The following is a 20,337-nucleotide window of genomic DNA, read 5'->3' on the forward strand; positions in this document are numbered from 1 at the left end:
CTGGGAAACACGTGTTTTGCAGCTACTCCGGCTCCTGTGCACTCTTCGAGGATTTCCTTTGGGCACAGCCAAGCCTGGGCCCCCGGCACTCTAACCTCCATTGCACGACCTCCTGAGTTGTCCTCCGGCTTCGTGGGACCCTCTTGTGCAACTTTGGGTGAGCTCCGGTTCACTCCACTTCGTAGTGCCTGCTCCGGCATTTCTGCGGGAGCTGCTTGCTTCTGAGTGGGCTTCTTCTCTTGCTGGGCGCCCCCTCTGTCTCCTCACGCAATTGGCGACATCCTGGTCCCTCCTGGGCCACAGCAGCATCCAAAAACCCTAACCGCAATCTTTGCAGCTAGCAAGGCTTGTTGGCAGTCTTTCTGCACGAAAACACTTCTGCACGACTCTGCACGACGTGGGACATCCATTTTCCAAAGGGGAACTTTCTAGCCCTTGTCGTTCCTGCAGAATCCTCAGCTTCTACCATCCAGTGGCAGCTTCTTTGCACCCACAGCTGGCATTTCCTGGGCATCTGCCCACTCCCGACTTGATCGTGACTCTTGGACTTGGTCCCCTTGTTCCACAGGTACTCTCGTCAGGAAATCCATTGTTGTTGCATTGCTGGTGTTGTTGTTTCTTGCAGGATTCCCCTATCACGACTTCTGTGCTCTTTGGGGAACTTAGGTGCACTTTGCACCCACTTTTCTGGGTCTTGGGGTGGTCTATTTTTCTAACCCTCACTGTTTTCTTACAGTCCCAGCGACCCTCTACAAGGTCACATAGGTTTGGGGTCCATTTGTGGTTTGCATTCCACTTCTAGAGTATATGGTTTGTGTTGCCCCTATCCATATGTGCCCCCATTGCATTCTATTGTGACTATACATTGTTTGCACTGTTTTCTATTGCTATTACTGCATATTTTGGTATTGTGTACATATATCTTGTGTATATTTGCTATCCTCATACTGAGGGTACTCACTGAGATACTTTTGGCATATTGTCATAAAAATAAAGTACTTTTATTTTTCGTATATCTGTGTATTGTGTTTTCTTATGATATTGTGCATATGACACTAGTGGTACTGTAGGAGCTTCACTCGTCTCCTAGTTCAGCCTAAGCTGCTCTGCTAAGCTACCTTTTCTATCAGCCTAAGCTGCTAGACACCCCTCTACACTAATAAGGGATACCTGGGCCTGGTGCAAGGTGTAAGTACCCCTTGGTACTCACTACAAGCCAGTCCAGCCTCCTACAGGCATAGGAAGTGGAGCTGGGGCAGTTTAATTATGGACAGGGTGACAAAGTGGGACAGTAGGATGACAATCAGGGTGGTCTCATTTCTTGGCGGGGGTCTTGGCATCATTCTCTGTCTTGTTCTGGATCTCAGCGACCGTTTGCGGGTTGGTTCTCCGTCTGCAGGGGGTGGGGTGGTCCTGTGGCGGGGCATCCTGTCCACTAGCGCCAAGTGGTGGTGGGCAGTTCATCGTCCATGCTAGTGTCAGGGGCCCCTTGTAGTACCACAGTGTCCCTCCTGGTGTTGAGTACTTCCTTCAGCACGCCTAAGATGGTGCCCAGGGTGGAGCTGATGGTTCTGAGTTCCTCCCTGAAGCCCAAATACTGTTCCTCCTGCATGCGCTTGGTCTCCTGAAACTTGGCCAGTACCGTTGCCATCGTCTCCTGGGAGTGGTGGTATGCTCCCATGAGAGAGTGGGTTCCCTTGGCCTGTCTGTCCCCTGTCGGCAGCCCTCCCAGCTCCTGTGTTTCTGGGCCTCCGTCCCCTGGACCGTGTGCCCACTGCCACTGCCCCCAGGTCCCTATTTTTGTTGGGGTGGTGGGTTATCCTGGGTTCCCTGTAGTGGTGGGCAAACTGCTGCTTGACGTGTCCTGGGGACAGAGGTATGGGCCCACTGGGTGGGTGCTGTGCTGGTGTTTCCAGAGGGGGTAAGGTCTGTGGTGGCCTGTGCCTGTGTGAGGGGAACCGACTGTCCAGAGATCCCAGATGGTCCAGGCTGGTCATCTAGATCCAGTTGGACAGAGCTGCTGTCATCACTGTGGGCCTCTTCTGTGGGTGGAGTGGACATGTCTGGACCCTCCTGTCTGGTGACGTTGGGTAGGGGTCCTGCAGGGGTGGAAAGGCATGATTATTGCATCTGTGTGTGTCATGTTGTGCAATGGGTGGGTGACCGTGTACCCCAGTGCTGGCATTCCTGTGTGGGAGCTTGTGTGATGATGGTTTAGGGGGGTGTATGAGTATATGCAGTGTGCATGCTTTGGTGATGGGTGTCCATGCTTTGGTGTTGCATGCAGGGCTTGGTGTTGGGATGGGTGGTTTGTGATATTGGGACATTTGTGAGGAGTTGGTGTGATGGGGGTGAGGGCGAGGGTGGGGGTATGTGATAGCATACAGGTAGGGTGGGGGATGTAATAGTAAAGCTTTGACTTACCAGAGTCCATTCCTCCAGCTACTCCTGCAAGGCCCTCAGGATGCAGAATCGCCAAGACCTGCTCCTCCCATGTTGTTAGTTGTGGGGGAGGAGGTGGGGGTCTGCCGCCAGTCCGCTGAACCGCCAGGTGGTGTCTTGAGACCACGGAACGCACCTTCCCCCGTAGGTCGTTCCACCTTTTCCTGATGTCCTCCCGATTTCTTGGGTGTTGTCCCACTGCGTTGACCCTGTCCACTATTCTTCGCCATAGCTCCATCTTCCTTGCAATTGAGGTGTGCTGCACCTGTGCTCCGAATAGCTGTGGCTCTACCTGGACGATTTCCTCCACCATGACCCTGAGCTCCTCCTCCGAGAACCTGGGGTGTCTTTGCCGTGCCATGGGGTGGTGTAGGTGTGGTGATATGTAGTGGTGTGTTGTGTGAGGTGCGTGGAAGTTGAGTGGGTGATGGTGTTATGTGCCTGTGGATGCTGTTGTACTTGCTGGTGCTGTCTCTCTCTGGCCTTCTTTCTGTACTTTTTGTCGTGGGTGATGTGGGTGTGTGTTTTATATGTTAATGGGTGTGTGGGAGTGGTGTGTGTATGTGTATCAGGTGTGTGTATTTTGAATCGTCCAATGTGGGGATGTTTTGTGAGAGTGTGTGTATTTTGAGCGCGGCGGTGTTTACCGCCAATGGAATACCGCGGTTGAAAGACGCGTGGATTCGTGTGTCGTGATAGTGTGGACGTATTTCTGTTGGCGTGACTGTGGAGGTTTTGTTTTCGCCAGTTTATCACTGACCTTTGGTGTGGCGGACTTGTGTGGGTGTCTGAATTTTGGCAGATTCCGAGATGTGGGTCATAATAGCTGTGGCGGAATTCCGCGGCGGTGTGTTTGCGGTCTTCTGCATGGCTGTAAGTGGCTTTTACCGCCAATGTTGAAATGAGGGTCAGAGTTACTAAAAATAAAGGTACTTTATTTTTATGACAATATGCCAAAAGTATCTCAGTGAGTATCGTCAGTAAGAGGATAAGTTATATACACAAACCAAAATTAGGTAAGTAATAGCAAGAAAAGTAATGCAAACGGTGTAGAATTACAATAGATTGCAATAGGAGCACATAGGTATGGGGGCAACACAAACCATATACTCCAAAAATGGAATGCGAACCACAAATGGACCCCAGACCTATGTGAGCTTGTAGAGGGTTGCTGGGACTGTAAGAAAACAGTGAGGGTTAGAAAAATACCCCACCCCAAGACCCTGAAAAGTAGGAGTAAAGTGAACCTACTACCCCCAGAGAGCACAGAAGTCGTGATAGGGGAATTCTGCAGAAAGAACACACACCAGCAGTGCACTGACAACGGATTTCCGGACCTGAGTACCTGTAAGACAAGGGGACCAAGTCCAATAGTCGCGACAGTGTCAAGAGGGGGCAGAAGCCCAGGAAATGCCAGCTGAAGGTGCAAGGAAGCTGCCACTGGTTGGAAGAAGCTTGGAGTTCTGCAAGAAAGAAGAGGACTAGGAACTTCTCCTTTGGAAGACGGATGTCCCACGTCGCGATGAAGCTTGCAGAGGTGTTCCCACGCAGAAAGACCGCAAACAAGCCTTGCTAGCTGCAAGGGTCGCGGTAGAGGTTTTTGGGTGCTGCTGTGGCCCAGGAGGGACCAGGATATTGCCTTTTGGAGGAGGAGACAGAGGGGTGCTCAGCAACTCAGAGAGCCCTCACAGAAGCAGGCACCACCCACAGAAGTACCCCAACAGGCACTTAGAAGAAAAGTGAACCGGAGTCCACGTGAAGTCACAAAAGGGAGTCCCACGACGCCGGAGGACAACTCAAAAGGTTGTGCACTGCAGGTCGGAGTGCTGGGGTGTGCATAAAGGAAATCCTGGAAGAGTGCACAGGAGCCGGAGGAGCTTGAAATCAATTCAATTCAATTCATAAAGCTTTATTCGGCACATATAAATGACCATGAAAGCATGAACAAAGAAGAAGAAAAAAAAAGACAACAGTACACATTTACAAAGACATTGCAACCAAAACCCACAGTTATCAATCATAGTCAATGGCTCATTGAGTAATACATACAGTCATTCATAAATATATAAAATGAACAATAAAATATATTAAAAACTCATACTTTTCCTGGAATTGATGCACTGATTTAAAAAGGTGGCAGTATAAAAACAAATATCTGCCGATTGCAGATTAAAAATTAAAGCCATGGCATGTTTAGCTGTACGTGTTCCGTATTTAACAAACAGAGGTTTCAAAAATACTATACGAAAACATGTATACAGTTTGCAGAACAGCAGAAGGTGCACAGTGCTCTGTGTAGATACATTATCGCACCTACATGGCCCATTCGGGTGTTTCTTAATGTTTGGATGGGCTACTAAACAATGTGCCATCCCAAATCTTAGTCTGGTTAGCACAAATGTATGTGAATTCCTAGTCACCATAGTTAGGTAAGATGGAAAACCCTCCATTAGATTGTATCTATTATAAAAAATGACAGAGGACAATGATCCGGCTATGGTTGCTCGTTTCCTTTCTGCATAAGTTAGAAATATACTTTTCATTTCTGATTTGGAGATCGTGGTTGCTGCACTAGGATTATTTAAAATATTCAGATAAAAAATGTCTGAAAAACAGACAACAACATATTTAACCCAGGGAATATCTCGATATTTATCCAAACGTAAGCAATCCTCAACAATAGTTCTGTTAAGTAGCTTCTCATCGCCAAGCCAGAAAGACCGCCAGATCATCAATGGTCTAAGTGATATCAGATCAGTTAAATAATTAATGGCTAATTCGCGGTGGCTTAATTCAGTTGAGGCAGAGATGGGCAAAAACAGGAGCTTTTTTAAAAACATATTTTCCTCCAACTGTAAGTTGTAGGTACAGCTATAACCCCATACTCCTGCCCCATACAGAGCAATAGTCACACATCTAGCTTGGTAAATCTTGAGCATATCCCTGGTTCGACGATCCCCAACTTTTGCAGCAAATCTATAAATACCATAAGCATTTTTTGCCATTTTATTCCGGATGTTATTAAATTCATTGTTCCATTTCCTGTCATTAGAGAAGGTAATACCTAGGTAACAAAATTTATCCACCTGTTGCACCTTTTCGCCGTCTATAAAAAAGGCATTTAACGTTTTGGCTTTAGCTCCGCAGGTCATGGTATGCGTTTTTCCCTTATTAATTACTAGTTTTCTATCTTTAATAAAGTAGGAAAAACTATCCATTAGTCGTTGTAGTCCAACAGGTGTTCGAGAGAGTAAAACAGCGTCGTCGGCATATAGTAACACCGGCACCGGAACACCGTTGATCTGAGGGGCATCAGCATTAACCTTTTTTAAAATATCATCAATTTCATTAATAAATAAAATAAATAAAAGAGGCGCCAAAACACAACCCTGTCTAATTCCTCGTGTAACACAGATTTTTGGAGTACATTCTCCTCTGGTTCCAAAACGTACGTTGGTTTTCAGTTTCTCGTATAACCTAGCGAGGAAAAAGATTATGCCTTCTGGGGCTCCTAAATTTAACAGAGTTGGCCATAAAATGGAATGGTCTACCATATCGAATGCGCTGCTCAGGTCAGCAAAACAAAGATACAGGGAACCGGGTTTCGCTTCAGTATACTTCCCGATCAGTAGATCAAGATTGATGCACTGGTCGAGCGTACCTCGTCCCTTCCTAAAACCATACTGGCTATCAGCCAGTATGCTATCCTGCTCAGCCCATTCCTCTAGTCTTACTAACATCACTCTACTCATAACCTTGACTGAAGAGTCAAGGAGAGAGATCGGGCGGTAATTCTTAGCGTCAGATCTACTTCCCTTTTTATGAATTGGCACAATGATTGATTCACCCCAAGTTACAGGGGCCTCAGCACACACGGCAACATTAAAAACAATGGTTAAAAGGGGGCCCCAGACATCTGGCGCAGCTTTATAAACGTCTATAGGTACCCCGTCCGGGCCCTGAGCTTTCCCTCCTTTGCTAGCCCGTATACCATATTTGACCTCACTGACAGATATATCCAAAGGCAGAGTAGGCCACTTATTGGGACTAGGATCATTGACTTTATCAGAGTCAAAAATGCTTGAGAAATGTGCAATCCAACCCTCGCTAGAAACATTAGAAGTCAACTGTGGTGTTTTTTCATCCCTTAGAAAAGGCGAGTTGACCGTGGCCCAGAATAATGTACAATTTGATAATTCAGCAGCTTGGTTGAGGGAATCCCAAGCCTGTTGCTGCAGTTCACCCTTCCTCTGTTTGAGCGCACATTTATATTCCATTCTTAATTTATTTACCAGTTTTTTGTCCCTGGGCCTCGCTGCTAAAGCCTGCTTGAGGCCAGTTAGTGCGGAAGTGCAAAGGTGATTAAACCATCTCGGTCCGTTCCTACTTTGCCTACTACTGCGACTGGTAAACTTGGCATCAATAGCTTTATTAATTTGGTTAAAACAATATAAAACCCTCTCAGAGTCAGAACTATTTTTTAAAATAGAAGCAATGTCCAGCAGGCTCTCATTAATTATGGAGCTAGTTAAATCATCGGCTCTTTCACCAATCCATCTTAGCCTTACACCGTTAGTCCTATGTGGTTCTACATTAGAAATAATAATTCCCGCATCCACCGAACTTCCGGCCCAAAGGGTAGTGTCCAGAATAATACGGTTGTGGTCACTTAGGGTAGTTACTTCAATTCTTGGTGGATCACAGTAAGAACTAATATTAGAAGATGTGATCACATGGTCAATGACCGAGCTGGTGTGCCAATTTTTAAAAGTGGGAATGGGTAAACCATTAACATCTTTACAGCACTCCACTATTTCCAGGTCATAGCAGCCCATGAACTTATGCAGTGCTTCCCCATAACTGTTATGTCCAAAATGCGGGACATCCCAGCCGGCACTGTTAGTAACCCCACAAACCCTTTGTGTAGACAAATCGCACAAAGTAGTATTGAAGTCCCCTACCCAGATGAAGTCAAATACAACATTCTGTTCCAGACATAGATTTTCGACAGCGCCGGCTAAGTCTGTTACTACTTTGACCCGGGTAACATCAAAAATGTTATTATAATAGTTAATCAATAAAACATTATGGTCTTTGTCATCCACAAGCCAGAGGATCTGCACAAGGTCCCTTACAGGTATATACTTTTTAACCACAATAGGACGACAGATCGTTACAAGTATAAGGAGACCGCCTTTCGCTCTACCTATACCACCTCCCAACGCCGGTAAATTGTAAGAAACGAATCCCTCATAGTTAACTTCATCTTTACACCATGTTTCTTGAAGACATAAAATGTCATGGGCATTAACAAACATTAACCATCCCGGATCCCTCTCCTTCGATTTCAGCCCTGCCACATTCCAACAAACAATAGTAATAGTATTCTTACCCCTAACACAATTACTATCAGGCACCATACCATTGTTTCGTCCCCAATTCGCATTCTGGTTTGAATTGCTTATGTCCCCACAATCAGGCGGTGCCCTTATATCCACCGCCAATTCGATTTCTGTGTTGTTGGGCATCTCTTGGGCCATGGTATTGTCTATACCAATATCCACACAGGGAATAATAATCACCTGGGGTAAGAACTGCCCTCCCTCATTAAGTCAATCATTTGCATCCAGAGAACTTAGGGGTTGAAACCGGTTTTGCATTGAAATATCAGGGTATAGCCTGTGTGTAGCAGGGCATAATCTACTTCCTCTACTCCCATAAGGGGCATTATTATGATGGCTGTAAAAGAAAGCAAGCGAGCGGGCACACACATTATTATCAATAATTGGTAATGAGGCAGCTCTTAATAATACAGTGGCAGCATGTTGAGGGTGTTTAAAGTTTATAATGACACAGTCACCACTAAAACTTTTCTTAGAGCTCCCTATCCAATTTACCCTTCTGGTAGTCAGAACTTGATCTGAAAGTTCAGTTGGGAATCCACAATGCCTGTGCATCCAGGAAACGGTTTTATTTTTTAAAGACTCGTGGGTTTCCTGATGATTCCCCTTAGCAACAGGGGGAACATTAGCTAAAACTACCACATATGGTGCGCAGTCAGGAGGGAGATTAATGGCGCGCCTTCGCCTTACCTCAGTCCAATCCTCTTTTCTATCAGGTATTAAAACAACCTGACTATCATTACAGGCTAAGGACTGTGCTGTCGGGTAGTTCTGTACAACACTCCTACTAATATCTAAACCTGTAACATCACCGGGAGGAGCAACCTGAATATCATGATTGCTTATTGTTATTGGGGCTGACACACTATCTGCTTCCACCAGTGTTTTTTTGAGGAGATCGCCTAATCTATTAACCTCTGCGGTTAGCTGATCAATTTTTACCATAAGAGGTTTGACAATACCCTTAATCTTTAAGTCAATAATACTTACTAAGTTTTTTGTTTTTTCTGCATCTAGTTTAACGTCGTCGATATTTGCCGTATTATCCTCATCCTTATCTGGATACTTGAGGGGGCTAACTAATCTTTTTTTTGCGGGCCGAGCACCCCCACGTTTAGTCTGGGTCTTTCTACATGCTCTAACCACTCTAGATAGTGGGGTGGGTGGATGTTGCACTATGGGATCAGTAGAAACCTCTAGATCGGCTAAGGTAGAAGTATTCTGCATAATCATTTCCCTATCAGGAACACCGGAATTAGTGCAGACACTACTACTGTCATCCAGAACCAATGGAGCAGGTGAAAGTTGCACACTAGATAATGGGGGGGGCTGCTAAGCCCTAGGGATTGTCTCCTCTCACAGTTAATTTTACTAACAATCTTCACTAAATAATTATCCAATGTCTGGGGTATAGAGGGGACTTTTTGCTTTGACATGCTTAACAGTCACAAATTATCACTTTAAAATCGAATAAGGCTTTCCCTAATTACACACAAATAATAAGATAATAAGGGCTGCTTGAAAACAAAATGTGATATACACAACCTACATACAGTCCAAAAAAAAAAAACACTTAAAGAACTCTCACAGTGTACAGGTATACAGGTATACAGGTCTACAGGTCACAAAAGTCAGCAGCCTGTATAAACCAGAACCTTGTCACGAACTGTCCTCCCTTTATCCAGGCTTCGTCCTCGACAGTACACAAACACCGACAGAGCCCCCTCACGAAGGCACACAGACACTGACCGAGCCCGTCGCACAGACACCGAAAGAGCCTGGTCTCGGCAGTATACAACACCGACAGAGCCCCTTGCTTTGCTCCGTCTTTGCCTCCACACCTCGTCACTGTCTCGCCCCCTGCTCGGAGCCCGCGATCCTCGATTCCGGAGGTGCGTTGTTGATGCGCAGTTAAAGCTCAGCTGTCAGGAAGGTTGGTGGCTGGTTTCACGTACTTTCCTGTCATACAGTCACAGCTGTCTATCAGTTCATTCACTCCATTACTGCAGTACAAACCGCAGCTGCCCTCCCCGTGTTATTCCACAACCTGGGCCTATAGCACTTCCTCTTGCGCGGTTTCAGTCACGATGGTACACAGAGAGTGAAGTTGCACCGATCTCATGTCATCGTCGAGAAAATCAAAAGCCGCCGAACTGGTCGCGTGCACGCCCTGTAAATCCGCGTACAGCCAAGAAGGGAGGCGAGGGAAAGGGCCACTTACGCGAAGGGCGATGCAGAACTTCCAGACAGTCCTGGGCAGTGCGTAAAGCACAAGACCGCGCGAGGCTACGGGGCCCTGTCTCTCCTGGCGGCCGGCGGGGGACAGCTCTTCTCTCAGGTGGTCTACCAGTGCCCCTGCAACGCCTAGAGCTTTAGCTACAATCTGGTCTCCATGCTGGTGCCCGCTCTGGTGCTGCTGCTGCTCGGCCTCCTGCTCAACTCGCGCACCTGGCGGCTGCTCACGGGCTGTTGCGCCCCTTTTCCAGGGCGCAGCTCCCGCTGCTGCTGGCTGCGAGTCCTCGGGCTGCTGGCGGCCGGCGCCTCGGTGGCCCCCTTCACCTGGATCGCCGTAGCCTACTACGAGTGTTTGGTTATAAGTAACTTATAAGTCACCTATATGTCTAACCTTCACCTGGTGAAGGTTGGGTGCAAAGCTACTTAGTGTGTGGGCACCCTGGCACTAGCCAAGGTGCCCCCACATCGTTCAGGGCAAATTCCCCAGACTTTGTGAGTGCGGGACACCATTACACACGTGCACTATACATAGGTCACTACCTATGTGTAGCTTCACAATGGTAACTCCGAACATGGCCATGTAACATGTCTAAGATCATGGAATTGTCACCCCAATACCATTCTGGTATTGGGGGACAATTCCGTGATCCCCCTGGGTCTCTAGCACAGAACCCGGGTACTGCCAAACTGCCTTTCGGGGTCTCCACTGCAGCTGCTGCTACTGCCAACCCCTCAGACAGGTTTCTGCCCTCCTCGGTCCAGGCAGCCCTGGCCCAGGAAGGCAGAACAAAGGATTTCCTCTGAGAGAGGGTGTTACACCCTCTCCCTTTGGAAATAGGTGTTAAGAGCTGGGGAGGAGTAGCCTCCCCAGCCTCTGGAAATGCTTTGATGGGCACAGATGGTGCCCATCTCTGCATAGGCCAGACTCCACCGGTTCAGGGATCCCCCAGCCCTGCTCTGGCACGATACTGGACAAAGGAAAGGGGAGTGACCACTCCCCTGACCTGCACCTCCCAGGGGAGGTGCCCAGAGCTCCTCCAGTGTGTCCCAGACCTCTGTCATCTTGGAAACAGAGGTGTTGGGGGCACACTGGACTGCTCTGAGTGGCCAGTGCCAGCAGGTGACGTCAGAGGCTCTTTCTGATAGGCTCTTACCTGTCTTGGTAGCGAATCCTTCTAACCTGGTAGCCAAACCTCCTTTTCTGGCTATTTAGGGTCTATGCTTTGGGGAATTCTCCAGACAACGAATGCAAGACCTCACCAGAGTTCCTCTGCATCTCCATCTTCAGCTTCTACCAAAGGATCGACCACTGACTGCTCCAGGACACCTGCAAAACCGCAACAAAGAAGCAAGACGACTACCAGCAAAATTGTAGCGCCTTATCCTGCCGGCTTTCTCGACTGTTTCCAGGTGGTGCATGCTCTGTGGGTAACCTGCCTTTATCCTGCATCAGAAGCACCGAAGAAATCTCCCGTGGGTCGACGGAATCTTCCCCCTGCAACTGCAGGCACCAAAAGACTGCATCACCGGTCCTCTGGGTCCCCTCTCAGCACGACGAGCGTGGTCCCTGGAACTCAGCAACTCTGTCCAAGTGACTCCCACAGTCCAGTGACTCTTCAGTCCAAGTTTGGTGGAGGTAAGTCCTTGCGTCCCCACGCTAGACTGCATTGCTGGGTACCGCGTGATTTGCAGCTGCTCCGGCTCCTGTGCACTCTTCCAGGATTTCCTTTGTGCACAGCCAAGCCTGGGTCCCCGACACTCTAACTTGCAGTGCACGACCTCCTGAGTTGTCCTCCGGCATCGTGGGACCTTCCTTTGTGACTTCGGGTGAGCTCCGGTTCACTCCTCTTTGTAGTGCCTGTTCCGGCACTTCTGCGGATGCTGCCTGCTTCTGAGTGGGCTCCTTGTCTTGCTGGGCGACTCCTCTGTCTCCTCACGCAATTGGCGACATCCTGGTCCCTCCTGGGCCACAGCAGCATCCAAAAACCCTAACTGTGACCCTTGCAGCTAGCAAGACTTGTTTGCTGTCTTTCTGCACGGAAATACCTCTGCAAGCTTCTTCACGATGTGGGACATCCATCCCCCAAAGGGGAAGTTCCTAGTCCTCTTTTTTCTTGCAGAATCCACAGCTTCTACCATCCAGTGGCAGCTTCTTTGCACCCACAGCTGGCATTTCCTGGGCATCTGCCCACTCCCTACTTGATCGTGACTTTTGGACTTGGTCCCCTTGTTCCACAGGTACTCTTGTCTGGAAATCCATTGTTGTTGTATTGCTGGTGTTGGTCTTCCTTGCAGAATTCCCCTATCACGACTTCTGTGCTCTCTGGGGAACTTAGGTGCACTTTGCACCCACTTTTGAGGGTCTTGGGGTGGGCTATTTTTCTAACCCTCACTGTTTTCTTACAGTCCCAGCGACCCTCTACAAGGTCACCTAGGTTTGGGGTCCATTCGTGATTCGCATTCCACTTTTGGAGTATATGGTTTGTGTTGCCCCTATACCTATGTGTTCTCATTGCATCCTATTTTAACTATACATTGTTTGCACTGTTTTCTAATACTATACTGCATATTTTTGGTATTGTGTACATATATCTTGTGTATATTTCCTATCCTCATAATGAGGGTACTCACTGAGATACTTTTGGCATATTGTCATAAAAATAAAGTACCTTCATTTTTAGTATATCTGTGTATTGTGTTTTCTTATGATATTGTGCATATGACACTAGTGGTACTGTAGGAGCTTCACTCGTCTCCTAGTTCAGCCTAAGCTGCTCTTCTAAGCTACCATTATCTATCAGCCTAAGCTGCTAGACACCCTATACACTAATAAGGGATACCTGGGCCTGGTGCAAGGTGTAAGTACCCCTTGGTACTCACTACAAGCCTGTTAGTGACAATTTGTAAAGCAGAGAGAGCATAACCACTGAGGTTCTGGTTAGCAGAGCCTCAGTGAGACAGTTAGGCACCACATAGGGAACACATATAGGCAACAAACTTATGAGCACTGGGGTCCTGGCTAGCAGGATCCCAGTGACACATAACAAACACACTTACAACATAGGGTTTTCACTATGAGCACTGGGCCCTGGCTAGCAGGATCCCAGTGAGACAGTGAAAACACCCTGACATATACTTGCAAACAGGCCAAAAGTTGGGGTAACAAGGCTAGAAAGAGGCTACTTTCCTACACCTGCTACATATCGGACCATTCTCCTCTCCTAATACATTTCAATAAAGGTTATAAATGACCTGTTGTTCCAACGTGGTGGCTACGGCCGGAGGCATTGACATATTCCCCGTTCGCCAAGGCAGTCCAAGGCAAACTAGCACAATACTTTGAAGCAAATTGGGGAATGTCCACGACTATGAGTTGTCACTGGGAAGCGATGAAGATTGTGATCAGGCGTTTTTGCGTGCAGACAACATATGGAGTTAGACATCAACTCGAAAAAGACATACTCAACCATGAGGCCAGGCTTCGGGACTTGGAGAAATGCCTTCTCACGCAGCTGCAGAAAATGGAAGACTGGTGGCAAGCTAGGTGGGTGCTACCAGAGGATTGGTGACGTCTGGAAAGATATGTCCATAAGGCATACCGCCAGCATCTACATGCGGAAGGCTACAAAGGTGTGCACTCTTGGCACATCTGCTTAAATTGCATGCTGACCATACACTTGTTACCGCACTGGTGAACGGAACAGGCAGAAGAGTTTGTACGCAGGTAGCAGTAAATACCGTGTTCCAAGACCACTTGGGCAGACTTTATGCTCTGCCTGGGGATGGGCCACCAGAGGTGGGGACGACCTTCCTAAATGGAGTCATACTTCTGCGGCTGACATAGGACGCCAAGGCCCTGTTGGAGGCCCCCATTGACAGAGGAAGAAATACAAGAGGCCATAAAACAGTTAAAAATGTCCAAAACGCTTGGCTCTGATGGCCTTCCGCAGAGTTCTACCAAACATATGTTACAATCCTTGCTGAGAAACTATTGGGGGTATTTCAGGGAGGCTTGGGTGGCCTTTATCCCCAAACCAGATAGGGATCCGACAGACCCTGCTGCATATAGACCATTGTCCCTTTTGATTGTAGATTTTAAAATACTAAGTAGCATTCTGACGGCACGTCTGCTCCTGCATTTGGCCTCCCTTATCCATGAGGATCAATGTGGCTTTATACCTCATCGCAGAACTATGTTTAATATTCATCACCTTACCCACATATATCACACGTGTTTATGGTGGCACGAGCAGGTAGCGTTTGCTCTCCTAGATATAGAGCAGGCTTTTGACTCTGTGGACTGGGGGTATCTTTGGCAGGTTATGTCTATGATGGGGTTCGGCCTGAAGTATATTGCCTGGATCCAACTCTTGTACCAGAGTCTGGGTGCTCACGTGCGGACTGGGGAGGTGGTCTCGGGGAGTGTCGAGTTGAGGAAAGGAACGTGGCTGGGCTGCCCGATGTCCCCACTCCTGTTTGCTATGACTATGGAGGCATTGGCGGCACATTTGTGGGACCTACTGATTCCCTGCGGCCTACAGGTTTGGGGGAGTACCAATGTAGTTTACCTATACCCAAATGATGTGCTAGTCTATGTGCGACACCCAGAATCGAATCCTGTACTTCTTAAGGCATTGGGAGAATTTGGGGAGTGCTTTGGACTCCGTGTAAGTCTTTGTAAATCCTACCTGTTTCCAATGGGCGCTCTGACTGGGGACCAAGCCAAGGCTCTCCCAATGGTTGAATAATCGTGGGGAGCTGGGGGCCTTCGACACCTTGGGATGCGATTGGTGCATACGGCTGATGAATACTATGATCTCAATCATGGCAGAGTACTAAAGGGCCTGAGGACCTCTGGCAGATTCTGGAAGGAGCTACCACTTTCCCTGATGGGCAGAGCAGCCATTACTAAGATGGATATCCTGCCACGTTGCTTATACGGCTTGCTGAATACGCTATATGAGGTGCCTAGATCTCACTTTGCATGCATAGATAGTCGAATTTCAGAATTGCTATGGGCAAGTAGGAGGAAAAGGGTGGGAATGAAGATGCTGCAAAAAACATGGGAAAGCAGGGACATTGAACTCCCACATATGGAACTTTATTATTTTGCTTCTCAGCTCCAGCATGCGGTACACTAGTTTGACCCTGAAGATAAATGGGAGAAGAGACTGTTGCATGATGGGTGCGGACCACATGCCTGCTCGGCCCTACTCCTGGGGAACCGTGTGCTGAGGGAAGGGGCCCCCTAGATAGTGAAGCAGGTTTGTAGTGTATGGGCTCAATTGGAGTCCTCTGTATTCAGTGCTGCCCTTACTCTAGGGATGTACCCATTTGGGATATGTAGCCTTTTGCGGGAGTCGCTCTGAATGTTAGCACGTCAGAGCCTTAGTAAGTAAACTTACAAGGAGACGCCTCTAGGTCGACACGCCTTTGGACTGCGTTTGGAGACTTCTCAGTACGAAGTATTTTCCTTACGACCATCAACCAAACAATATCATATCAACAAACAATTAATAATGACAATCACAAATCAATGAACAATCAATTAGAATCAAAATTTGGACACACCATGACCTTTTAGTCAAGAATAACCACACCAGTTTAATTGAGTGTTAGGATATTTATTTAACTGTTAGTTACAATCTAACATCATGTCTATTAATCTCGATAGCAATAAACTCATCAGAAAACACTACCGCTTAGCAATCAGAGCACAACTTAATCAAATGCATAGACTACATTCATTCAATATTTAGGCACATCATTAATCTGAATCGATTTAGCAGCGTCTCATTAGTACATGAATCAACAAAGCAAAATCTCAATCATTTGTCTATTTGCACAAGGTACTAGTGAACGCCTTAACTAACCTCAAATTAGCATTAGCATGTTGGGCTTCATGTAAAACATTTAGTGAACACGAATTTGGAAAACATCTAAACTAAGGCCTCTATCAAAATAGCAGTTGGTATCTAGAAAGAAAAGGCAAACAGACAATCACAATTTGCATCGGATAGTTACCAATCCAACAGATCAGCAAGCAGCGTCAGTCTTCGTCCTCAGGACATCAGTCGATTCACTGACAGCAGAGATAGGACGGACAAAGTATTTAGCATTAAGGCAAAGCAAAGAGGCATAAGATAGCATAGCTAGGGAATGATTACTTCCCTCGAGTAGAGGAGAAGTTAGCGTCAGGCGAGAATGGGGTAGAGGATGGATTTAAAGTGACAGGACAACTAAACTAAAATATGGCAACTAGCAAAGTCCTCGAGCAAAGGCTTGGCAAATGGCAATGGTAGAAGTCCCCGTTTTTCCTTGGGTCAAGCCGTTAAATCAAAACTATCTAACTATTCCCTAATTCCTCATTGGATAAAGTTTGGTGCATCATTATCTCTGACCAATAATTTGGTAAACACCTTGCTAGAATTTTCCACAGTCCACAGTTCCCACATCATGGATTGGGCCATGTTATTGGCGTCTTCAACGGTTGGAATGTCAGGTAGAAAATGTTACACTTTGCGCTCCAGTCAGTGTCTTCATTGTCTTCTCCTAGGAGAGTTAACCTTGCACCTGTTACAAATGTCACTGTTGCTTCTAGCAAGAACATCGCCTTAAGCAAGCCGGTTCTCATGAGAAAGAATTTACTACGGCTACACACACATATAGCTCCTGGAAAAGTACAGCTTTGTGTCCTTCAGGATAAACAGCACACTACACGTTAGAAAATGCAACTCAGTATGAGGCCAGGCAGCTAGGCCCAAGCCCTTGCTAAGTTAAAGCCCTTTTTGTTTAATGAAGCAAATTCTTAACAAATAACCCTAATTATGATATACTAATACAAATTCAAACATTATTGCATAATAATTCAGAATTACCAAGCCTTTTCATTAGTCTTCGTATACATTGGTGACCAGCTTCATCACACAACATGTTGCATACTTTCGTATTAATATTGCTTTTAAAGGACACACTCCAACAGAGACATCTCAATGAAGCGATGGAAGGACGGGGGACGTGAGGTAGCAGGAGATCTCTATCTTAGCAGAAAATTCATTACCCCCCAATACGCGGTGGATGCATTTCAGTTGCGGGGAGGTCAATTCCTACACTATGCAAAGATGGCGGCAACGGCACGTGGGCAGTGGTCTGGGTTTCTTAATGAACCTCCGACCTTTGCCACCCCAGATGCATTATTGTCCCTGGGACGGGAGCAAAGATTGGTTTCATGCCTTTATAAAGCAATGAGGGAGGATGCTCCGAGTGTTACTGAAGTGGCACAGCGTAAGTGGGGTAGGGTCCTGGAAGAGGAGGTCTTGGCTGCAGAATGGAAACGTATGTATGGAGGGGCTAATACCAGCAGCTCAAATGCCAGGTTTAAACTTATACAGTATAACTATAATCATCAAACATACCTGGCCTGACCATTCTTCAGCGTATATACCCTGCGCGATCCACCCGCTGCCAGTGCTGTGAGGTGGCATCTGCAGATTTTTTTCACATGTTATGGCAATTAAATGGTCTGAACTCCTACTGGGAAAGTATAATAATGACCTTGGAGCGGGCTGCAGCGTGGAAATTGGCACGTACTCCCAAAGTGATACTGCTGGGTTTATTGCCTACCTGTAGGGGTAAACATTTAAGCTGCAAACGTATGGTGCTGGGACTCTTGTTGGCTAAATGTCACATAGCGATGAAATGGCTTAACCCAACTCCCCAACTTATGTAGACTGGTACAGAGATTTGCTGAATTGGTGGTAGTGGAAGAAATTCGGATGAAGCATGTCTTCACAGATGATAAATTGGCAGAGGATGTGGCGGCCTGGGCTCAGATGCTGCCGGACCTTGGGGGGGGCCAGATACTCAACCAAATACACTGAGTGATGATTAACCACTATATATGTGTTGGGAGTTAATGAAGCTTACTGTGGCGCACTGAAAGGAGGGATGAGGGAGGCCTAGGGTGTGAGAAGTGTACAACTGTACAGAGTGAACAAGATAACATTTCTAAAGTACTGAGAAATATACTGATATAAAAACAAACAATAAAAGACAGTAGATATTGAATGTACAGCATGTTCAGACCTGAGAGAGACCGCAAGCAGTATGGGGAGGATGGGGGGTAGTTGAGGGGTTTGTGTTAAATTGCTTGATTGTGATCCCATTATAGAGTATTGCCTAAACTGTATAGCACTAAAGTATAATGTATAATTGCAACTCTATCTGTATATGGAGTGATCATACGCTGCCTCAGATTTACGAGTTTTCGTAAACCCGATGCAGAGCCAAAATCTAACACCACTCCAGGGGTAGCGTTATCAAGGCGCAACGAGGAGGAATACTTTTAGTCCTCCTCAATTTTTGCTTTTTCTATGTGTGCTGCAAATAGCTAAATGCCAGACTTGATTGTTTATGTGCGGGAAGGTGTCCCTTCCTGCACATAAACAATCATTTCAAAATGACTTTTGGCTCTTCTGTGTGTGCTGCATCCTGCAGCACACGCAGAAGTGCCAAATTGCCATTAGTGATTGTTTAAGTGCAGGAAGGGACACCTTCCAAACATAAACAATCAAACCCCTCAACACAGACATCCTTTCACGATGGTGCAAGGATGACTGCGTTGGTGCTAGGAAGCTCAATTTAGCACCAGAGCAGGGGACAACACAGGGCTGCACTGTATTCAAATATATACTTTGCATCCCTGTGTTGTGAAAATGACGGAGTGTGGCACTGCAATTTTGGCGCAGGGTCACACTCCGTCATTTTCTGTTAAATATGGACCTCAGTTTACCTTTGTGAATCAGGACCCTTGTGCTTTCTGTGTCTTTCTGTTTAGCACAAAATATTGACAGAATTTGAACATTGTTCTGTTGTATCCTTGCAGTACAAGAAACATGCCTCCCAGGATTTATGTGAAGATATTCGTCATCCTTGCAGTTTCCCTTCTCGTTTTCTTTGTGTCTTTTCTAACCTACTCATTTTCACCCAAGGTATGCTTTTAGTTTATTGAGTTTATTTCCTCATGTGTATATTTACTATTCGTATTTTGCCAAGGCTCAGCATGTAGTGTCAAATGAGAGGCCCCAACTGGGATACTTAGCACACTGTGACCGAATGCGAGATCCTGAGGATATGTGCAAGCCTCATCTACACATTGTTGATGAGATGCGTTAAACTCACCATATGTTCAATTTATAAGGTTATTTTAGATGCAGTTGTCAAATTATGAAACATATGAGCAGTGGAATGAAAAAACATTGGAAGAGAATATCAATCCGGTCTGTTATAAGCATGGAATTGAAGAGAAAGGAAAAAGGGGTCTGATGTGAGTGCTAATTGCTGAACAGCACAATCACACGATGAGAACTTTAATTAATCACTTGTATTTTGTATATTAATCACCAGAACATTTAGTGAAATCCCAAGTCCACAGTTGGCGGTAGTTTCCTTTAGGCTGTGCACAACAAAGTTATTAAGGGCCGAAACACGTTGACATTTAATTTGAAGGAGCATCTAGAAATTTGAAAGTTACACTTGAATAACTTTATTGTGCACAGACCAAAGGAATAAAAGACAAAGGTGTCAGTTTATGAACTGTTTGTTGGGCTACCTCTGACTGTGGCTTGACGTTTATACTTTCAAAAAAGCCACGTTTATACTTTCAAAAAAGCCACTGATCTGCATAAGCATTGGAAGAGTGGAGAAAAACTCCTAAGCTGTCATTTATTGTGCCGTTTTTTGTATTTATGTTGTAATTGTGTGAAGTGTAACATTTTGTTTTTTCTGTTTTGTTAGTAATATAGTGTGATATGTATACTGATGGCAATCTGTATAATGCCTTCATGTCATTTGTACGGTGATTTATATATTCGCCCCAGGTAGGAGCAATGCAAGGACAGAGTTCGGAGCTTGTGCAAAGAGATTTCACTAATTGTTTTTTGTGGTTAATATGCCAATATACAGGTGATTAATTAAAATTCTAACCGTGTGATTGTGCCTGTTCAACAATTAGTTCCCACATTAGACCCTTTTTTCGTCTAGTGTGTATTGCCCAGGGATCGTGGGCTTATTTGGGCAAACCCCGTTAGCACGCTATAAGAATGGAATTAATCACGTAATTGACTGTCAGGGATAATAATGTATTTTTATTATTAATTTGCGTGATTTTATATAGTGGTACTGCACTAAAAGGTTCTTGGGCGCTTTACAGAGAACTCGGATGACATGTGCAAGATAAACTTACAGAGAAAAGTAGTTG

At 46.1% G+C, this 20,337-nt stretch overlaps 1 protein-coding gene across 4 annotated transcripts in view; it reads left to right on the forward strand.

Annotated features, from left to right (window-relative positions):
- LOC138285243 (NXPE family member 4-like) overlaps positions 1-20,337 on the forward strand; it is an 859,879-nt gene that overhangs the window by 224,872 nt on the left and 614,670 nt on the right. For all 4 annotated transcript variants that reach the window (XM_069224936.1, XM_069224935.1, XM_069224938.1 and 1 more), the window contains one exon: positions 18,964-19,069. In XM_069224936.1, the coding sequence (XP_069081037.1) occupies positions 18,974-19,069 (96 nt within the window). In that variant the 5' untranslated portion in view covers positions 18,964-18,973. The remainder of the gene's footprint in view (positions 1-18,963; positions 19,070-20,337) is intronic.

The sequence above is a fragment of the Pleurodeles waltl genome, chromosome 3_1, assembly GCF_031143425.1.
Source record: "Pleurodeles waltl isolate 20211129_DDA chromosome 3_1, aPleWal1.hap1.20221129, whole genome shotgun sequence".
NCBI lineage: Eukaryota > Metazoa > Chordata > Amphibia > Caudata > Salamandridae > Pleurodeles > Pleurodeles waltl.